Here is an 18,228-nt window from a genome sequence, read left to right as displayed (position 1 = left end):
TAAGATTTGTGGGGGCGGAGAACGTACGCTTAACAGACACAAAGCAACTTTGGAGATGCTCTTATCCCTCTCAGGAACTGAGAAAACAATAAAACCCCCTCAACTTCTTAGTTATAGCAAGTCACCTAAGAAACACATCCAATATCTGCAGTTAGACACAGGTTGGCTGACTGAGTTATCCACAATCAGCTGGCCTGAGGTTGAGCCCCACAGTCTGCACCTGTACGGTAAAACATTTAAACACTCTGATCCATAAGGATCGTTTTCTAAGGTAATGCAGTTTCCCGTAACAATTTGATATGGTTTAAAAACAGGCCAATGTGCACGATATTAATTCACAAGTATATTCTTTCCACACATAGTGATTACCTTCGTACATCTGTGATACCACACGTGCCATCCTCTTTGCATGCAATTATTGGCTTGGGAGACAGTCTACGAAAAGTCACTAAATGCATTAAAATCTACCTGGTTGTTTAAGAACAGCAAAGTGCGCTGTGGTAACATAGAAGTTCAGGTTTGGTTTCCCAAGCTCGCAAAGATCAGGGCCATTGTGGAGGAAACAAACTTACTGTTGAGAAGAGGTTTGCTTCCCCAGGATATGCCCTTCTAGCTTCTTCAGAAACAGTACTGCTGGACTCTAGAGGGAGCTGCATCCAGACACAAATTACTACCCTGATTCTTTCATTTTGGTTAAGTCCACCAAGAAGGAAAAAAAACAGAATGTCAGTCATCATTCTTCCCCCCAAGAAATCCACCCTGCTCTGTACAAACAGTAACTTGCAGATTAAATTATAGGATTATTACTTATTGGCACCCACTACTCAAGCATATGTACACACGGAATACAGCAGAGCTTAAAATGACAGGAACCCTACTGATCACCTTTCAGTGCTTTTCTGCATTTTACCAAGTCTTGACTTTTGTTTCTTTCTCCCTCTTTTTCTCCAGCTCATTCATTTTCAATCAACAAAGAGCCTCCAGTCCAAGCTTACTCTGACAGCCTGCACCTTTCCTTAGCCCCTGCCACCAGCCTCCGGCTAAACAACAAGGACGAGATCAAAGCACACGCACCACTAGTTTGAGGCAGAAAGCAAGAAGCAATCAAGCCCACTCTGCCCACGTACTGCAGCAGAGGGAAGCATCTCATTAAAGGGTTCCTCAAAGAGCAGCTACGGTCCCTGAGGTTGCCTCGACCTTGGGATGCCCATCTACCCTCGATACCACCCAAACGCACAGCTCTGAAAAGCTGCTTTCCAAAAGGAGCTGAGAGATTAAAGAAGTAAGTATGTATCTGCTCCTCCTCTTCTTAAGAAATACATTTCAGTTTCTAGTAGATAGGGAGGACAACTTAAAACCAGTGTTTCCTAAGACAAAATGCTGGTGAAAAGTAGAAGGCAAAAAGATTTCAGGCTGCTGGGACTAATCTCCATTTACCAATACAAGCAGGACCATCCAAATCAAGTAAAAAGTGCAGGTAAATTACTTTCAAACAGCAGCTTCCCCTCCCCCCATTTTTTTATTTCTTTTCTTTTGTTCTTCAGCAGTATGGGCCTTTCTAAATCTGGATATAAAGTGATACAAAATAGGATATCGTTTAGCAGAGTATTATTCAGGAGGCTGCCTCCACACTCTGCCTCTCAGTTTCATACAGGTGAGTATAACATGAACTAATTTATAAGAATAACTTCAGATGAAAAGCAAAAACTCATGTACGTGAGCAGGAGGAGCCTGCTAAATGAACAGATTTATACCAAGACTTTCCTCTCTTCCCCTGTAAGGGCAGGTATTTGCTCTATTCCCCACACATCCAGCTGGGGACTCCCACACACACCACAGTTTTGTTTTGTTCCAGCACTTTGTTGGGGAGAAGAAAAGAATGAACAACTTTGGGGTGGGAAGCACATGAATAACACGATCTCCCAAAATGAGCAGCAGCTCCCTGCACCTCCAGTATGCATTCATGTACCATTCAAAAAAATATTAACCCACACTTCCACATGACTTTAAAAACAGATTTCCAAAATAATTTCAGCTTTAATAACTCCAGGTACTAATGAACTTTCTAGTAAGTATGGCATTAACTACTGATTCTTCCCCTCAGGTTAGACATGGAAATTATCCGGGCAGCTACAAATCAATTTCACTTTCAATGTAATTGCACCCCTTGCTGCATACACCATGATGATGAGACACAAAGAACCACAAAGGAACATCGCGTTAAACAAAATCCATTCTTGCTACAATTTCATGCCAACCACCAAGCGAAAACTGTATGCAAAGCTTATTTAGCAGTAAACCCCTTTAACTAAACAGGCTTTCCTCTAGCAAGCGTTTGAGGAAAGCAAAGAGCTTTTCAAACCTGAATCAACAGCGGCTGTCATCTGAAACTAAGTACTCCTACCTTGGTACCTTGGAAAACTCAAAACTGTGAGTACCAAGTGGCAAACTCGAGTTCAAACAAAAAGCAGCCATTGAAATACATTCTGGATCATGTTCCAGAAACAAGAGGTACCTCTCTTTGAATCTGTCATGATACTATCAAATGGCATAGACAGGGATGAGCACAGTTTTAAAAGGCTAGGCTGAGGAAAAGGGTCTCTCTTTCCCCTCCCTAACATCTTGTACCAACCTCTCAGAGGTTCTAAGACATGGCCCTGGTGCCTTCACCCTACAGAAGCTGCAGTGCAGAATAGCACAGGCACCTGTGTGTCCTCCACCCTCCCGGGACTTGCAATTCTGTACCACCAACACAGCTGTGCTCCTGATTCACTCCTCTCTTAGGGTCCATACGTCCATAGAAAGCCCACACAAAACAGTTTTGTTTTGCTCCAGCACTTTGTCAGGGAGGAGAAGGAATAGTACGAGTCTGAGGTGAGAAGAGGAAGCCCAGACTGCCTCCATTTTCTCCTGTTCTCCACTAGTCAAACAGAGATGCCACGGAGCCAGCACACCCTCAGCCCTGGGGAAAGAAAGAGGGGATGGGACAGGAGAAAACAAAGTGGACAATGCAGTGCAGAAGACAAAGCTAATTGTATGCAGATTGTCACATCACAATAGTAGCATCTAATACACTATTATTTGGTGTTGCCTGGCACATCTGTACGGTAAGAACTGCAGTACCTCTATGGTATTGGACAACTGTCCACTGCTGTACCCTAGAAATACCAAGCCCAGTCCCTGCTTGTTGTACCACAGACCCTGCAATGCAAACACAACCAGTAGCCTTTGAGAACAGTGTTTGAATGCTCACTAAGGCATCTTTCAGAAAACTGAAACAACCAGCTCTTGACACTTCTACCCCAAACTACACTTTAAAAAAGTGTTCAACCCATATACACAAAGATAAGAAAACCAGCAACTTCCCATCACTATTAATAGCAGAATTACAGCAATACGTGTGAGTAGGAGACAATGAATTCCAGAGACTCCAATCAGAATAATCCAAAGATATTCAGAAAGTGAAAAAAGCCCAAAGCACTACAGTGGGATTCACTCAAACATTGCTCAACAGCTTTCCTTGGGAAAGCTCAGACGTATGAGCAGTCCCTGCATTTGAAATGATGTGTAAAATTCATATTGGAGGTTTGTTTCCTCTTTGCTCAAATTAGCTTTTATTTCTACGGAGCTCTACACAGCCCTGAGCAACCACTGGGATCAGAGAAAAAGTGCAGGACTCGAAACAGCCCTTTATCTCTACAGTCATCAGCACACTTCTAGCGAAAAGGATTTAGGGAGTTAACCAAAAAAGTTCTTAGCAGTCACACACTGATATCACAAAATCGAACATGATAAAACAAGTGCTGCTACCCACAAGTGATGAGAAAACAGATGCAGTGGGCAGGGATGACAAGGCTGGAAAAGCAGGGGAAGCCTCCGGCTAGGACTGAAGCATGCTGCTAGGATGGGTGTGCAGTCTGGCAGCCACCGGGAAGGGGTGGTGTGTGTCAGGGTACGTATGTCCTGGAGGAAGTGCTCCAGAGAAAAAGACTAAAGCTATATGAGCCCCTACAAACGATGTCAACGTTCATTAACTGACCAGCACTGAAGAAACGTACAAAGGATGTAAGCTGTGCGGTTATTTACTCCCACTTACTCAGAAATATTCAGAAAACTAGGCTTTTACGCTCTTCTTCCTTGGCGGCAGGGGGAGAAGGTTTAAGAACTGCTTTCATCAAGACCGAAAGTTTGTACCATAAACATCCAAACTAAAGTAAACTAGACCATCTATGGGACGGTCAAAACTTCAGGTTCTCAAAGCAGAAATGAGAAAAGCTGCACCAAAACCAAAAACAGCACTCTTAATTACCAGAATATAAAAGAACACAAAGAAAATTCTGAAACTGAAACCACCACAAGTATTAATTCCACACACAACATAAGTCAAAAAGACAAGAACAGGTTAAACGTGCAAAACTCAAATCACTGCTAAGTCTGAGACCAGACTATCCACCATCAACAGGTGAGGATAATATTACATTAACACTGGAAGGTTCATAAAAAATCTGAGTCACCACCAAAACATGGAAAACCTGCATTCCCAAAACAAAGCCACTATTGTGCAAGCAAGCAGTAAAAATGTTAGTTTTATAACTGTTATAATCACTATTACTTAAAAAAAGTAATCAGTTTCAGTTTGGAGAAAACGTATATGCAGCCTGTCACCCTTCGAAGGAAATAACCGTGAAAGATAAATAATCTTGTAATTCTTGTAGCGCTAAAAATATGCAAGAGCCCATCCACAAGGGAAGAATCCCCCCAGGATCCCTAATGGAACATCTACAGAAGTACCATAATACCAGGAGGGGAGAAGAGCACAGCTGGGAACAGGGAGAACAAACTTCTAACAGAAATTACTAAACTTAAGCTTTTAAAAGGTTCATAGTATAAACATTAGAGCACTTCCTTCCTTCTTGTGAATAAAAGTAACTGTCTGTTCCTAAGAGGATTTTTATGAACTCATCTACAAAGAGACGGGACTATAAACATCAGATGGGCAAAATAAAATGATCCTCTTAACTCTGAAGTTAGCTATATTTCATAGGCCAAATAGCAGGAGACCAGTTTTGTATTAGACCTAAGGTAATACAGATGTCAAATGACATTTCTGAGGCAGTACGTAGCTGTGAAGAGACATCAGGAAAAGCAGGGTGGATACCTCCACAGAAAACAATAATCATACAGCTATGCACACAGAATGCATCCTCATATTCTGTCAGACAGAATTAAAGCTGAAACAATCTGAAACCTCAGAGGCAAGCTAGCTTTTTCAGATTGTGTAAGAGAGAGTTTTTCCTGTACCTAATGAGCAACTATAAAAAAATTTTACGGTAGTTATATGTAAATTGTCTTTCTACTCTTCCTCTTTATTTCCTACATTTGTTAGAATTTATTTTTAATTAGTAACTAAAGAAATATAAAGCATAAACATGGTTCTAGTGGTTCAAGATGAAAATAAACGGCTGTCATTAACAGCCATGTTCTGATATACCTGCATTAATTCCGTATGCTTTGGAAAGAATAATCCTGATAAATTATTATGAGCATTCAGCCACAATAATATAGATGCAGATGATAAAATACACATCTGATAAAATAAGCATGGAGAATGACCCACTTGGACATGACATACAGCCACTCCTCTCGGTTAATAAAAGTTTGTCTACAATGTCACGCTTCCTATTGCTCTGCTGGGTGAAGGCTCCTGTCACCAAAGTGACAAGGTCACCGCCAGTCTCTTTGACGCCAAGTAATTTCCTCTTTTTCTGTCTCCTGGGAATTTCTTTGTTTCTTACCTGCACTAACACTTTAATTTCTGTTACTTTCTCATTAGAAAAAGCCAACAAGTGAATAAAACCAGAGGAATAAAATTCATTTGTGTAAACATTGTATAAGCACTTTAAATCAAAATGGAATCTTTGCGTAGCATGTGGCTGAAAGAATATTCAAAAAAAAAAAAAAAACAAAACCAACACTCAAGGACGACTATGTACTTTGAAACCAAAAATACATTAGTAACTAGAATAAGAGAAGGACGTGTCTTTAAGACATCCTATGCTAAGTAAATGAAGACTGTTCTCAGTAGGTTGAAGTAGATGCATTCAGAAATCTGCACGCCCTTTGAAATTATTAAAAATCACAATTTTAAAGGAAGCAAATACAGCAGCCCCTCAGGCTCTGGTTGTAGTTTTATGATAAAAGGAGTCTGGTAGCAAACACAGCACGGGGAATTCCCAGCCGAGTCATGCACTCCTGTCTACGTGCCCTAGAACATCCCCCCTTCTGCTGGACCAACACACACATTTCTAGGATCACGCCATGAAGGAGAACAGTTCCCTAATCTTGCTTTAATGTAACCCGCACAGCACAGGTCCACAAACACCACTATATTGGTCGTAACTGAAGGGGAGAGTGGGGCAGTTATAACTAGGTGAGGATAGAAGGTGACAACTTACTTAGCACTGCCACATTTAATATTGTAAAACAAACCAAGCCAAACCTGCATGCTGTCAGAAAAGAACATTTTCTAGTTGTTAAAGATGAATATTGTAAGTGAATGATAACTGCCCATAGCATCCATTAAATTGTTTACCTATGGGCAAGACAGTGATGTAAATATATTTAATTTCACCAGATCCTTCTCATAATACAAGTAATTGTAAATTGATTTATTTACTTCTTTATATAATGTCTTCCCCAGAATCTATAGCTATTTTAAAATTCTACCCTCCTTACAATTTATGCCTGTGGCTTGTTTTCACAATGGAAATTTTTTTTGGCCAGAAGTACAAATTTAACCTACCTTAAATCCCTGTTTAAACTAAACACCCACATAAGCACTTCTCCCTACCAAGCGCTGGACAAATCCTAACCCTTATGCAACCTACCAAGGTGTCACTCAGCAAAATCAGTAACGCCAGTTTTGTGTAACAAACGCATGCAGAGATTCACAACCGCATTCACTTACCACTCTCATCAAGTAAGTCCTCCTCGTCATCCCCATCGTTGTCCTCCTCCATCGCCTCCTCCTCATCTTCCTCCTCCTCCTCTTCCATATCCTCCTGCTCCAAGTCCGGGTCCAGGTCCGGATCACTCCCTGAGATTGACTCGTCTGACATGATTCCCAGTGGTGCTCCTTGTGCATTACCTGCTCATATTCCACCGTGAGGCAGCCCTGCGAGAAAAGAAGAGAGGTACATGATGAGCCCAGTAAATCCCAACCTTTGAGCCTCAAGGCGCAAAATCATAGCAGGATTACTGCATATAAAAACCACAAGTCTGCCATCAGTCTTTTAAATAACAGTTATATCGGACTGTGCCCAAAATCCTGTGTAGAAAATGGATGCCATAAACAATGTATCATAATGATATAGGCCCAGCATGGTAGAGCCAGTATCAGAACCAATGTATCAACCAATCGCTCAAAAAACAGCTTATCCTGGTATCATTGACAGGTACACAGCAGAAAGACTCCTAGTATCGATACCTGATTATACAAAGATGCAAAAATAAACACAGTACATGAACAAATTCAGAACGCTACCATCCAAACATGAAGCACAGAAAAAAGGATCAGTCTCAGAATCCCATACGGATGGATACCTGTTACCCGGATCCCTGAGCACTGCAAACATCATCGCAGTATGCAGACCGTGGGTCGCAGAGAGAAACCACCCTCCTGACTTAGCTGTACCTGCTGCGAAGGTCACCCAGCTACTCATCACAGACTCAAGTCTCCGTTCCGACCAACGGAGCAGAGACAGTGTTCCCTTAAGAACAGTACGGACAAAAGACAACGAAGATCCAGTTTTTAAAGGCTGTATGTCCCTTTGTAAAGCAGGGTAAGAAGAAAAGCAAACACAAAGGAAGGATGGATCAGAGAGAATTTGCATTTCCTTCCTCTAAAGGACAAGGCCAGAGCTGGCTGTGCAGAACTGCTCTGTTACACTGCTCCAGTGCACTCCAGAAATCGTGGTACAAAACAACAATAAAACCTGAAGAAAGGGCCAGGGCAATCATGAAGTCACAAGTTTATCTGTTCAGAGTATGCCACTTCTGGGCAGTGACGCCTATCTGGGCTCTCCTCTTCCACGTGCAAAGAATTCTCATAAGGGACCTGTGTAAGATGGCTAAAAAAAAAAAAAAAAAAACACAACATAAAACATAACAAGAAAGGAACATAAAGAAGGCACCTTTATCTCAAGGCAGATAAAAAGCAGAGGATGTGTTCCAAAAAAAAAAAAAAAAAAAAAGAAAGAAAGAAGAGGGAAACGTTTCCTTGTTATTCATTTTCCACTGCCCCTACTTCCACATTTCCAGTGTAAACTACAAAATGTTGAGAACTAATCATACTTTTTTTTTTTTTAAAAAAGACATTTCTAAGCAGATAAAGCAGGATACATATCTACAAACACCTCAAGAAACAGAAAAATTTCATTTTCAGCTGCGTCTCAGCAGTAACTAGATGAGCTCAGAAACCTGAAGGTTAAAGACACAACTCAACACCCCTGTAGCAGCGCTGGAAATCTAACTGTCGAGTATGCTGAGTTATTCCAGCTGAAGTCATCAGTTCCCACTTTGCCTCTCTCAGCTCCTCAATAACACTGAAGAGTGTCTGGAAGAAAATAAACCCAAGGAAGAATAGGCTTTGCGGAGACTGGTATTGGAATGGGAAGCCTTTCACCGCTAGGTCCCAGGAGCACTTTACCACCAGGCAGAGACAACTGAAGTCCCTACACAATTACACGTATCACACAAAATAAGTTGGCTTAGTCAAGCAGATGGTAGAAAAGGCAAAAATCTAAATTAGCTCAAGTGGATTTGTGCCAGTTTACACAAGCCGAAGAGGCTCATTGGGCTCCTGTGCTCTGCTGGTAGGCAGGTACCGAGCCTGCTGCGACACGGCAAAGGGCTGGCACCCCGAACCTTCTGACACCTGGTGGCTTCGGGCACAGGCTGCAGACACAGAGCAAATCTATTATCACAAGTTTTTCCTGAACACTGTGCTAAAGTCTACGTGTATTTCAAAAGAGCAGCTTATTTTTACTTTCAAATAGGAACAACGTTCCCTTCCAGCTGATATTCAGCCTTAAGGAAAACAAACACTGTTTAACCTTTGTTACAGGTGGTGCTCAAACCTGTAACTGTTAGGCTGCATGTGTTTCCTTACATTTCAGGAGATGGTCAATAGCGTTACCTTTGTGGGTCTCTGCTGGCCACCTGGGATTTATTTATTGCCATCTTGTCCATACTGTGCTATAAAGCAACTCACACGCTATCTGCCAGAAACCATATCAACTATCCCAGCAAACAAAGCACCAACCAAAAAAACACAAAGAAAAAAAAAAAAAAAAAGGAATACAAACACTACTAAAATGGCAGGAATGAATTCTCATCTACAAACGGGAAAAGCAGAAGTGCTGTAATGCCACTAAATGGTCCAGGTCAAAGAATGACACATGATACAGTTCCTCCCATCAGTATCCTCCTCTGCATCATCTCTCGTGTTTCACTGTTTGTTGCAGAACCTCAAAAAAAAAAAAAACCAACCAAAAAACCCAAAAACAAAAACACACCATGAAACATTTACTGAAAATTGTGTAAAGGAAAGGATAAGGGCCCTTGTATTTCTATAAATAAAATCAAGCCCAGTGGAGAGCAGCTATCTCTCAGACTGGAGTACAAAAGGAGTCTAAGCTAGGCTTCATTTTTGTTTATCAGTAAGTATGTGTTCTTCAGAAGCTAACTCCTGACACTCGCTCAGCAGCCCCAGCCATATGCAGGAGAGTTAAACAAAAGCTTTCAAAAAGACTTAATTAAATCTTGCAGAGGCTGGGTGAAACAAAGAGGGTTAACTCCTCTATGCCTATTGTCACGCTGCTGCCTGTCTTCCTCCCTCCCATCCTCCTCCTCTGCTCTGGCAGCTCGGGGCCGCTCTGGGGATCTCGGCAGGGCTCCCACCCTGCGAGGCGGCAGCGGGAGCACACAGCAGGGACACGGCACGACGGGCAGGTAAAGCATTACACAGCCGCGAGACTGCCCTCGTTTCTCACACCCATCTGACCCAGTTCAGAGCCTTCCACCAAGGGGAATTACACAACAGGGCCAGATTGGAGCTGCCGCTACCGTTTTATGGCTGAGTTATTCCAACCTGCCCCATCTCTTGCCTTTGCACACACAGGGGCAACACATAATCGCTGTAGGAAGGGCACTCTGCGAGAGATAAACAGATTACCTTCAACTAATCAAAGTTACCGTTTATCTGGACTTTGCGGGCGCCCTACATTGATGAACTGGCGAGGCTCCTGCCCTGCTGCAGGGAGGTAAGGCACACCAGGCGGCATGCCTTAAGGAGGGTTACCGGCACCGAGAAATACAGCCCAAACCTGCTGCTGCACCACAGTTTACAACGAAAAACTAGAATTCCATACAGTACAGCGCCCCGTTCAATACCCGGTGAGGCCGCTGAGACAACGAGGTGGGGTATTAGGTAAAAACACTTGGAAAAATTCCTCTTGCTTACTCAGGGAGGAGAAAAGAGCTGTCATGTTTATCCTACCCGGGTAGTTAAACCCTGCAATCAACTGCGCATCAAATTAACATCCAAGACAGCCTCTCTCATGTATCATGTCCTGTCTTTCAAGAAAGATAAAAATAGTTCTGAAGTTTTTTGGGCTTTGCTTTTTTAAGGTAGAACATTTCAGATAGTAAGTAAATGCCATGCGGCGATGACTGCCGCCTCCTCAGCCCACACAGAGAGGAGGCCCAGGTCTGGATGAGGAAACTTCAAGGGCTTGCAAATTTGAACCCATTACTGTTGTCCTCATGTTTTTCTTTCACTCTGCAAAGGTTTAAGAAATGCGAAAGCGAAGTTTTTTCCCTTCTAAGTGATAGTTTTTCACCCCAGGGTCACGCATGCCGTGAGCCAAACCATTCAGTGAAACAGCAAACAAACATCATGGGATCTGAGGACTTTCCCTGTTTCTGTAGAATATCACCATTTCATCAGAGGACTCATCAGCACTGTAAAAACTAAACTATTACTTAATTAACTGTTACAAACAAGCAAAAAAAAAGGACACACGAAAGCGCAGACCAGATTCCTTCGCTGCCTAAGCAAGGAGGAGCAGGATTCCCCTGTACCTCCATGAAGCCACAGAGGCCAAAGTGGCTTTACAGAAGCTCTTTGCCTGCTACCACACAAGTGATTTAGGCACAGGACATGTTCATTCCCGAGTACACACCCGTCCCACACAAATCCCTTCAGAAAGGGCAGGTTTAACACTAATGCTACTACGATGCTGAATAGTAAAGAGGATTCCATCGCCTCCCCAACCTCCAGCCAAGCCCAATATCTGGGACTCATCAAGATTTGTCCCTCAAAGCCTGTTTTGTAAGCACGACTTCACATTGGTCATTGTGGCGCCTGGCCATAGAAACAGGATCAAGCATGCTGGCAAATCGCAAGAGGATTTGCGCAGTTTCATAAAAGCAGGTATATCGAAGTCAGTGCTGCATAACACTCTTCAGTTTCCGGTACACAGTCATGTTTTGTGGTGCTAATAATTTCCTTTATCTTTCTTCTTTTGCAGCAAAACAGCAAATTGGTTGGGACCATAAGATTCCTCTTACGCACTTGTCTCACACACCAACACGTCAAACTGGATGTGTACGAAAGTAACTGCTGGCTCCTTGGGAGAAATCTCTTCTTTTTGCTAGATCGCTGCTAGCACGGTTTTGGTACCTTATAGGAAGCCTTCAGTAACTTATGGAAAATTACTATAAAGAATACAGATGGATCACTAAAGAAGTCATGAGCTTAAGCTTCTCTGTAAGATAAAAAAAAAATCTTGTAACAGTTTGCAAGTTGCAATGTTATTGCAAAATAACAACGAATACTTCCTGTTCAATTTCCAAAATCTAGTCAGAAATAAACCCGTGATCAATGGGTTTGGACAGCTTGATTCCAACAAACATTAGAACTTCCCAAATTTACAGCATGTAACATGTTATCATCTCTATTTTACATTATCATATAAAAAACAGCAGGGAAGGTGGGAAGTCACTTAAAAGGATAAATATTTTCTCAAAAAAGAGCCAACAGCGTTACTGACCAATACTAGTATTGGTCTAGCAGATTCCCTATATGTTTTTAACAAAGCAAACTTAAGCGTTTACTGAAAAATCAAAAGGAACTTCTTTCCCCCAGCGATAACCCCCACAAATTGCATTTAAAGTCATCCTTAATTGATTACTTCGTGATTTAAATCCCTTCTTCCTTTGCAGCCTGAGACTGCTAAGACTCAAGCAATAGAGTTTTTCAGCTGCGACTCATGGATAACTGGTGGCCACACACTGCCAGCTGGGAAGGAAGAAAAGCAATTCTCCTCCTTCAACTCCTCTTGTTCAAATCACAACGAAACTAAGTGGCATTGATCCCCTAAGTGATGTGTTCACTACAGGCACATTAAACTGAATAAAGGGAAAAGAAGCAGCCTGTAAAATCGTAAATCGGAGAGCATCTCCTTGCCCTCTTGCCCTGGGCCACCACTCTAAGGAAGGCAAGCGTAGGCACGCAAATATAGGCACAACACATCTAGTCTTTGCCCACACTTGACACAAATATTAAGAAGCCCACTGTGATTTGTGGAGAGAAGGAATTAAGAGAAAGAATAACAGAGTGCTTTAAAAAACACTTCCATATATCAGTTTCGGGAGAGTTGCAGGACCTGCTCCTTTATTTCCCTAGGTTAACAATCTCCTTCCTAAAACGCACCACAATACTAAAATCAGCCTGAAACTGGTTGTTCCCTGACAACAAAAAACAACAAAAGCTGCTGCAAGAAGGGGTGGGAGAAAGCAAAAAACAACCCATAAAGAAAGAAAAGGGAGAGTTAATCCTTCCCCTCTGCTGACATGACAGTGCTGGAGCGGAGAATGTGACAATGAACATTACATAAGGCCTGGCTCCCACTGCGCTCCCAAACAAAAAGAGCTCGCGCGAGTCAATGGCAGCATCTGCAGATCATTACACAACCCGGGCTGGTGGCAGCCGCACACACCGGCGTCATCCATCAACTGCTGCGGGAACCTCCGGCCACAGGGTCCTCGCTCTCCCGCGTTTCAGAAGGGATGCGGGTACACCCTACTGCCAACGTTTTGTAACCTTTACAGAAAAAAAACGAAGACCCTTCATAAGATGCCAGTGCTCACTTCCACACAGACTTCGTAAGGCACTGACCATCTCTTTACTTCTGGACAGAGCCAGAGGTAAACTATTTTTGTGTTGGCATATATGTAGGTATATAAGTATTTGCCTGAACAATGTTGCATTGCTTTTAAAAGCAATTTTATTTGATCACATTAAAGTAGAAATTGGCCTCCTATAAATCAACTCTTTCCTTTAAAATACCCAAAATGTCCTCACCAGTGAGCTGCCCTATCTAAATGAGCGGTTCGTTTTCCACTGCATAAAATTTCAGGCTTTCTGAGGTAAGAAGCATGTGATCAGTTTTGCCTCCAGTAATTACTGATACTCATCTGGACTACCACCATCACAAATGAACAAAAATTGTCTCTTACTTCATAGGATCCCCATTTATGTTTGCTAAACTGGCTGTATAAATGGCTGTATAAAACTGGCTGCTAAACTGGCTGTATAAATGGCACTTGCATTACCTGCAAAAGAAAACATTGAGAAAAGGAAACTTTCCTTCCCCGATCACTGTTTCTGCTTTCAAAGCAAACAGCATTTCAACATAAAAGCCACTTTTCAAGTGTGCTCTTACAGGTTTTGCTCATGGTGCTATAGCTATAGAAAAACAACCAGTACCTGCGAGAGGAGTAAAATCCCGAGAAAAGATTTCAGATGATAGAGAAGACTCAACAGTAGGGCATGGCATGTCTGGATTCCAAATTATACTCAATACATTTTATATAGCAGATTAATCTGGAGGAAATTTGCCTTCCCTGCATTAATGATAACCATTCTCAAATTCCAAAAGACAGATTTTAAGTCAGCTTGCGGGAGAGGTATGCCAAGCCTTCTCTTTGGAAGTACCCAAACTATGTCAAGACGTGAGCCAATTCCCACAAGCAAGGCAGATCCAGATAACTGAAAGATCCCTCTAGGAGTTTAAGCTCTTGTTATCCATCGGTGCCAGAGAAGTTATGTAATAAATCAAGAATAAATTACATAAACAGAAGCAGTGGAAGAGAGAGGAGTGAAAAGGCAAAGAGCTAATCCCCTCTCAAGTGAAAATCAGTCACTGTCACTCTACGAAGACAAGCTATGGCTTTGGTCACTGAGATATGCTAACATTATGGCTTACCCTCCTTGAAGAGTATCCCACAGAAACAGACTAATACAGCTCATAAACAATGCCTCCGTCTTTCAGAATGAGGAAAACTGCATCTTTTCCCAATGCTGAAAGGCCTAGTTGATCCACCCTCTTTCCTCAGCATCGCCCCATCCATACACTCTTCTTTCTTTGCCTCCCAGAGAAGCACATTTCATTACAGGGGAATGATTCATCACCGTTGACTGTGTCTCCGCTCAGGAAACAAGCTTTCCCATCAGCAGCGGTCCGGGGCAACCCACCATCCCCTGTGAGACAGATGCCGGTCACATTGCACACTGTCATCCGCAGATCACAAAGCAAACACAACTTAACTCTTCCGTCGGTCATATGTCTGCGTTTCACTACAAAGAGCTGCAGAGGACTGGGAGTTTGTTTTCAACACCTCATCTTTCTTCCTCTTTCAGAACCGGACTTAAAACCTGGGGATTTGGTTTATGCATTTTTTTTAGAAAAAGGAAGGATTCGACATGGTTTTGTCCCTTTTTATTCCCTAACCCACCTCCAGCAATGATAATTACACTAGCGATGAGAAAGCATTACTTATGCCACCTACAGTTTACCAAAGAAACTTGAACGCAAGCAAAAAAAAGAAAGATGAAAACTAAAAAATCCTGAAGTAGGAGGAAATGGAAATAAACAGTTTTGAAGTTGCGTGATATGAAGATGACAATTAGCATATGTTAGACCCAAGTTGCTCCAGTCTCTCAAGCAATCAGACATTAAACTATTTTTTATTGGATTCCACTGTAGATTAAAAATCCATTCAAGGATTAAAAACTGCCAGAAACATGGGTTTCTTTCAGAGTCACTCCCTCCAACAGAACACTCTACTTGCACAGTGCTGGAAAAATTTACAGTAAGCGCCACTTATAAAGGTCACTTTTCTGCTGGTTTTGAGAACAAAGTCACCAAAACCTGTTGATCTTTGCCTTTCCCACTAATCAGGTCAAAATGAAGCAGTCACACTGATCCTTATCTATTCTGCACAAACTCATTTGTTTTGATAATACTTAGGATTGACACTATAGGCAGCTCACATGGAAAGCAACGGGATGAAACAGTCTCCTGTGGTTTTGTCCTTAGTAATGGAAGCACCACTTTGGTCCCGTTTCGCTGGCTCAAAACCTCCCAATGGTGTGGACAGGCCTGCAAGGGAAAAGAATGCAGCTTTACTGCCTCTCACCACGCAGGGCAATCCCACACACCGTTCAGGGGATCGTTTGCATACACACACACACAAAACACCCCGATTAGACGTAAGAAGTATTATTGCACAAAAGAAACTGAGCTACGAGTCTCATGATATACATATTACATTTTTGGCTTATGAAACTGTGAATATATGACTCTACGTACTTGACCTTACTTACAAAAGAGCTTTAAAAGCAGCACAATGCAAGTTTGGCTAAGGAGATATGCAAACGTTAACATAAAGATAATACACCCTGCAGGTCACCATACCCTTTTGGTAAACATATCCAGCTGTCCAGTCCCAACATACATTAAACAGGACACAATTACCCTTATGAACAGGCACAAGCACACTGATGCTAAGACAGGAAGGTACAACTGAAAAGGGACATATCAGCAAATTATTAAAAAACACTGTATGGTGAATAAGCACCACAACATCCATCTACAGAAGCAGCTGCTCTTTTAGAGTAAAACTGTCACTATCTCCCAAATTTACAAATTCACTTAACTTTCATAAATGCTAGGAATGTCTTTTGGAGTAATTGTTCTTACTGAACAGACAATACTGTATAGATATTCATTCATACCCATGCAGAATCCAAATGTTATGTTTCCAAGATTCAGAAGCGCAATGATAAAGAGCATACAGCTGCAATCTTCAAAACACCAGAAGCTTTTGGGTATTCTTTCTCTCAAAGTTAAACACAAGTTTCAGTCAGCTGCTTTCCCCAAGTGACCACTTTTTCTATCAAAGCCCATTTAGCGTTTGCAAATGCTGCTTGACTGGCAGCCGTACCCAGCGAGCAAGTACAGAAGGAACTGCAGGCAAGCCAGTTCTTCTGGCGTCCTGTTGACATGTTACCATCCCAAGCGAAGGGGACCATATGTTATAAGAAGTCAACATCCCTACACTCAGCTGCTGATGTCTCCCAAAATATAACAGGAACAGACTTTCTTGTCCCATCTCTATTTTTCCTCCCCTCCTCCTGAATTATTAGTTGGATTATTGAATTATTGAGTCCTGAATCAAGTCATTTTACCCAAACTACCTATTTCTCTAATGGCAGGAATTCTTGATCATTATTGATTTGGGCTGGACTCAGAAATTTGAACAGTAACTATAACTCTTCTTTTGATGGGAGTTCTTGGGTACAATTAATAGCATTCTTGAACAGAGAGAACTAGTTACATGGCACTTCCAGAGCAGATTTACTGGAAATGATGTAAAATATCACTCAACTTCATTCATAGTTCTCTCTCTGTTAGGAATGAAGGAGGCAAATGACAAAAGTTAAAGGCTTTCTACAGGATGCACCTTCTCATCACAATAAAAGCATGTACATATTCCCAAAAAGGTTCCACACTAGCAGCAGAGACTGAGAGCTCTGTAACAGCTCATTCTGTTAAAATAAGCATTTCACTGCCAGAAGTATTGATTTAGCTGAAAGACAAGATCTCCTCTCTCATTTTTCACGAGTGCTATGGAAAGTACAGGAAGAAGAAAAAGGCACCTCTAAACAATATTTTTTTTTGAGGAAGACTCAGAAAAAAACCCCAATTTGTCATAGAGTCTGCATGACTAAGCAGATCACCCATTTCCTCAGTGTTCTCTACCCATAATCTGCGTCTCATTTCTCTCAAGTAGTTAACTATTGTCATTACAGAATAAACAAATTCAGATCACATAATAAAGGCCTTAGCTACTCACATTCCTTGGAGAACAGGATGTGAAGTTACAGCAGACACAAACATTAAAATGCTGGCTAGGGCAAATCTTACTATGCATTGTCCAGAGCTAAGAGCTTCCCCCAGCAAAAAAATCCAGCTTCCCCAGGAAATTCTCCTCCAGAGACAACAGAATCACATCCCAGGATTGAAGGAAAATCAGAAAAAAGAAAATCTCTTCTGGGATAACAGCTTTTCCCCAAATATCTCTTCTCAAAAGCAACTAACTTCCTTAACCCCAAATCTTCTCTACCCTATGCAACAATCATCTTGCCATCCAGTTTTCAAGGCAATTGCTTTACTCTGTTTAGAGTCACACACTAAGTGCTGAAAGGCACTGATTTTGCAAGGTTCATTTTTTGGTCTTGTTTGGTCCTTAATTTGTTGACACCTATGAACAAGAAACTTAAAATCTAATCGATGACACCACTCGTAGAACAACTTCTTGATTTAAGAAAATATTCTTTGTTCCTGCTACCTCCCCAACACCCCCTGCAAAAACAATCTGGCTTTTCTTATTTCCTATGTCCGGACGCTTGTGTTTGAGGTTGCTGAGCTGCACTCCACAACCCTGGCACTTTTTCTTAAGGAAGGAATCTAGAACTCTTGCACAGCTTCTGGAAAGGAGAAGCCACAGCCAGCCGCCTTTTCACACAAGCATTAAGTAGCGATGCTGCAAGAGTAATCTAAACATCTGGACAGTTACATTACACTAGGAATGGCGATTCTTTCACTTTCATCCACAAGTGATGCAAATAATAAATGCAAAGACTAAATAAAAGAGATTGATAAACAGGAGATGGCAACCGAAACCTGATGCCAATCCCACTAATTAGAGAGACAATGACATGGCCTGACATTGACAGACAGTTTTCAGATTTCACAGGCACCAGAAGGGTAATAAACATTTGGCCTTGATTAAATTACCCATTTTCCCTCTTGCTGATTG

At 41.9% G+C, this 18,228-nt stretch overlaps 1 protein-coding gene across 3 annotated transcripts in view; it reads right to left on the bottom strand.

The window, feature by feature from the left end:
• RAD54L2 (RAD54 like 2) overlaps positions 1–18,228 on the bottom strand; it is a 69,516-nt gene that overhangs the window by 39,313 nt on the left and 11,975 nt on the right. For 2 of the 3 annotated variants that reach the window (XM_054215829.1, XM_054215831.1), the window contains 2 exons: positions 15,398–15,506; positions 6,968–7,174 (listed from right to left, as the gene is read on the bottom strand). In XM_054215829.1, the coding sequence (XP_054071804.1) occupies positions 6,968–7,118 (151 nt within the window). In that variant the 5' untranslated portion in view covers positions 7,119–7,174; positions 15,398–15,506. Of the gene's footprint in view, positions 1–6,967; positions 7,175–15,397; positions 15,507–18,228 lie in introns of those variants that run through there. The other variant, XM_054215827.1, reaches the window with a different exon arrangement.

Source organism: Rissa tridactyla, chromosome 10 (assembly GCF_028500815.1).
Source record: "Rissa tridactyla isolate bRisTri1 chromosome 10, bRisTri1.patW.cur.20221130, whole genome shotgun sequence".
Classification (NCBI taxonomy): domain Eukaryota; kingdom Metazoa; phylum Chordata; class Aves; order Charadriiformes; family Laridae; genus Rissa; species Rissa tridactyla.
Note: the sequence above shows the minus strand (reverse complement) of the source record. Positions and strands in the feature narration are given on the sequence as shown.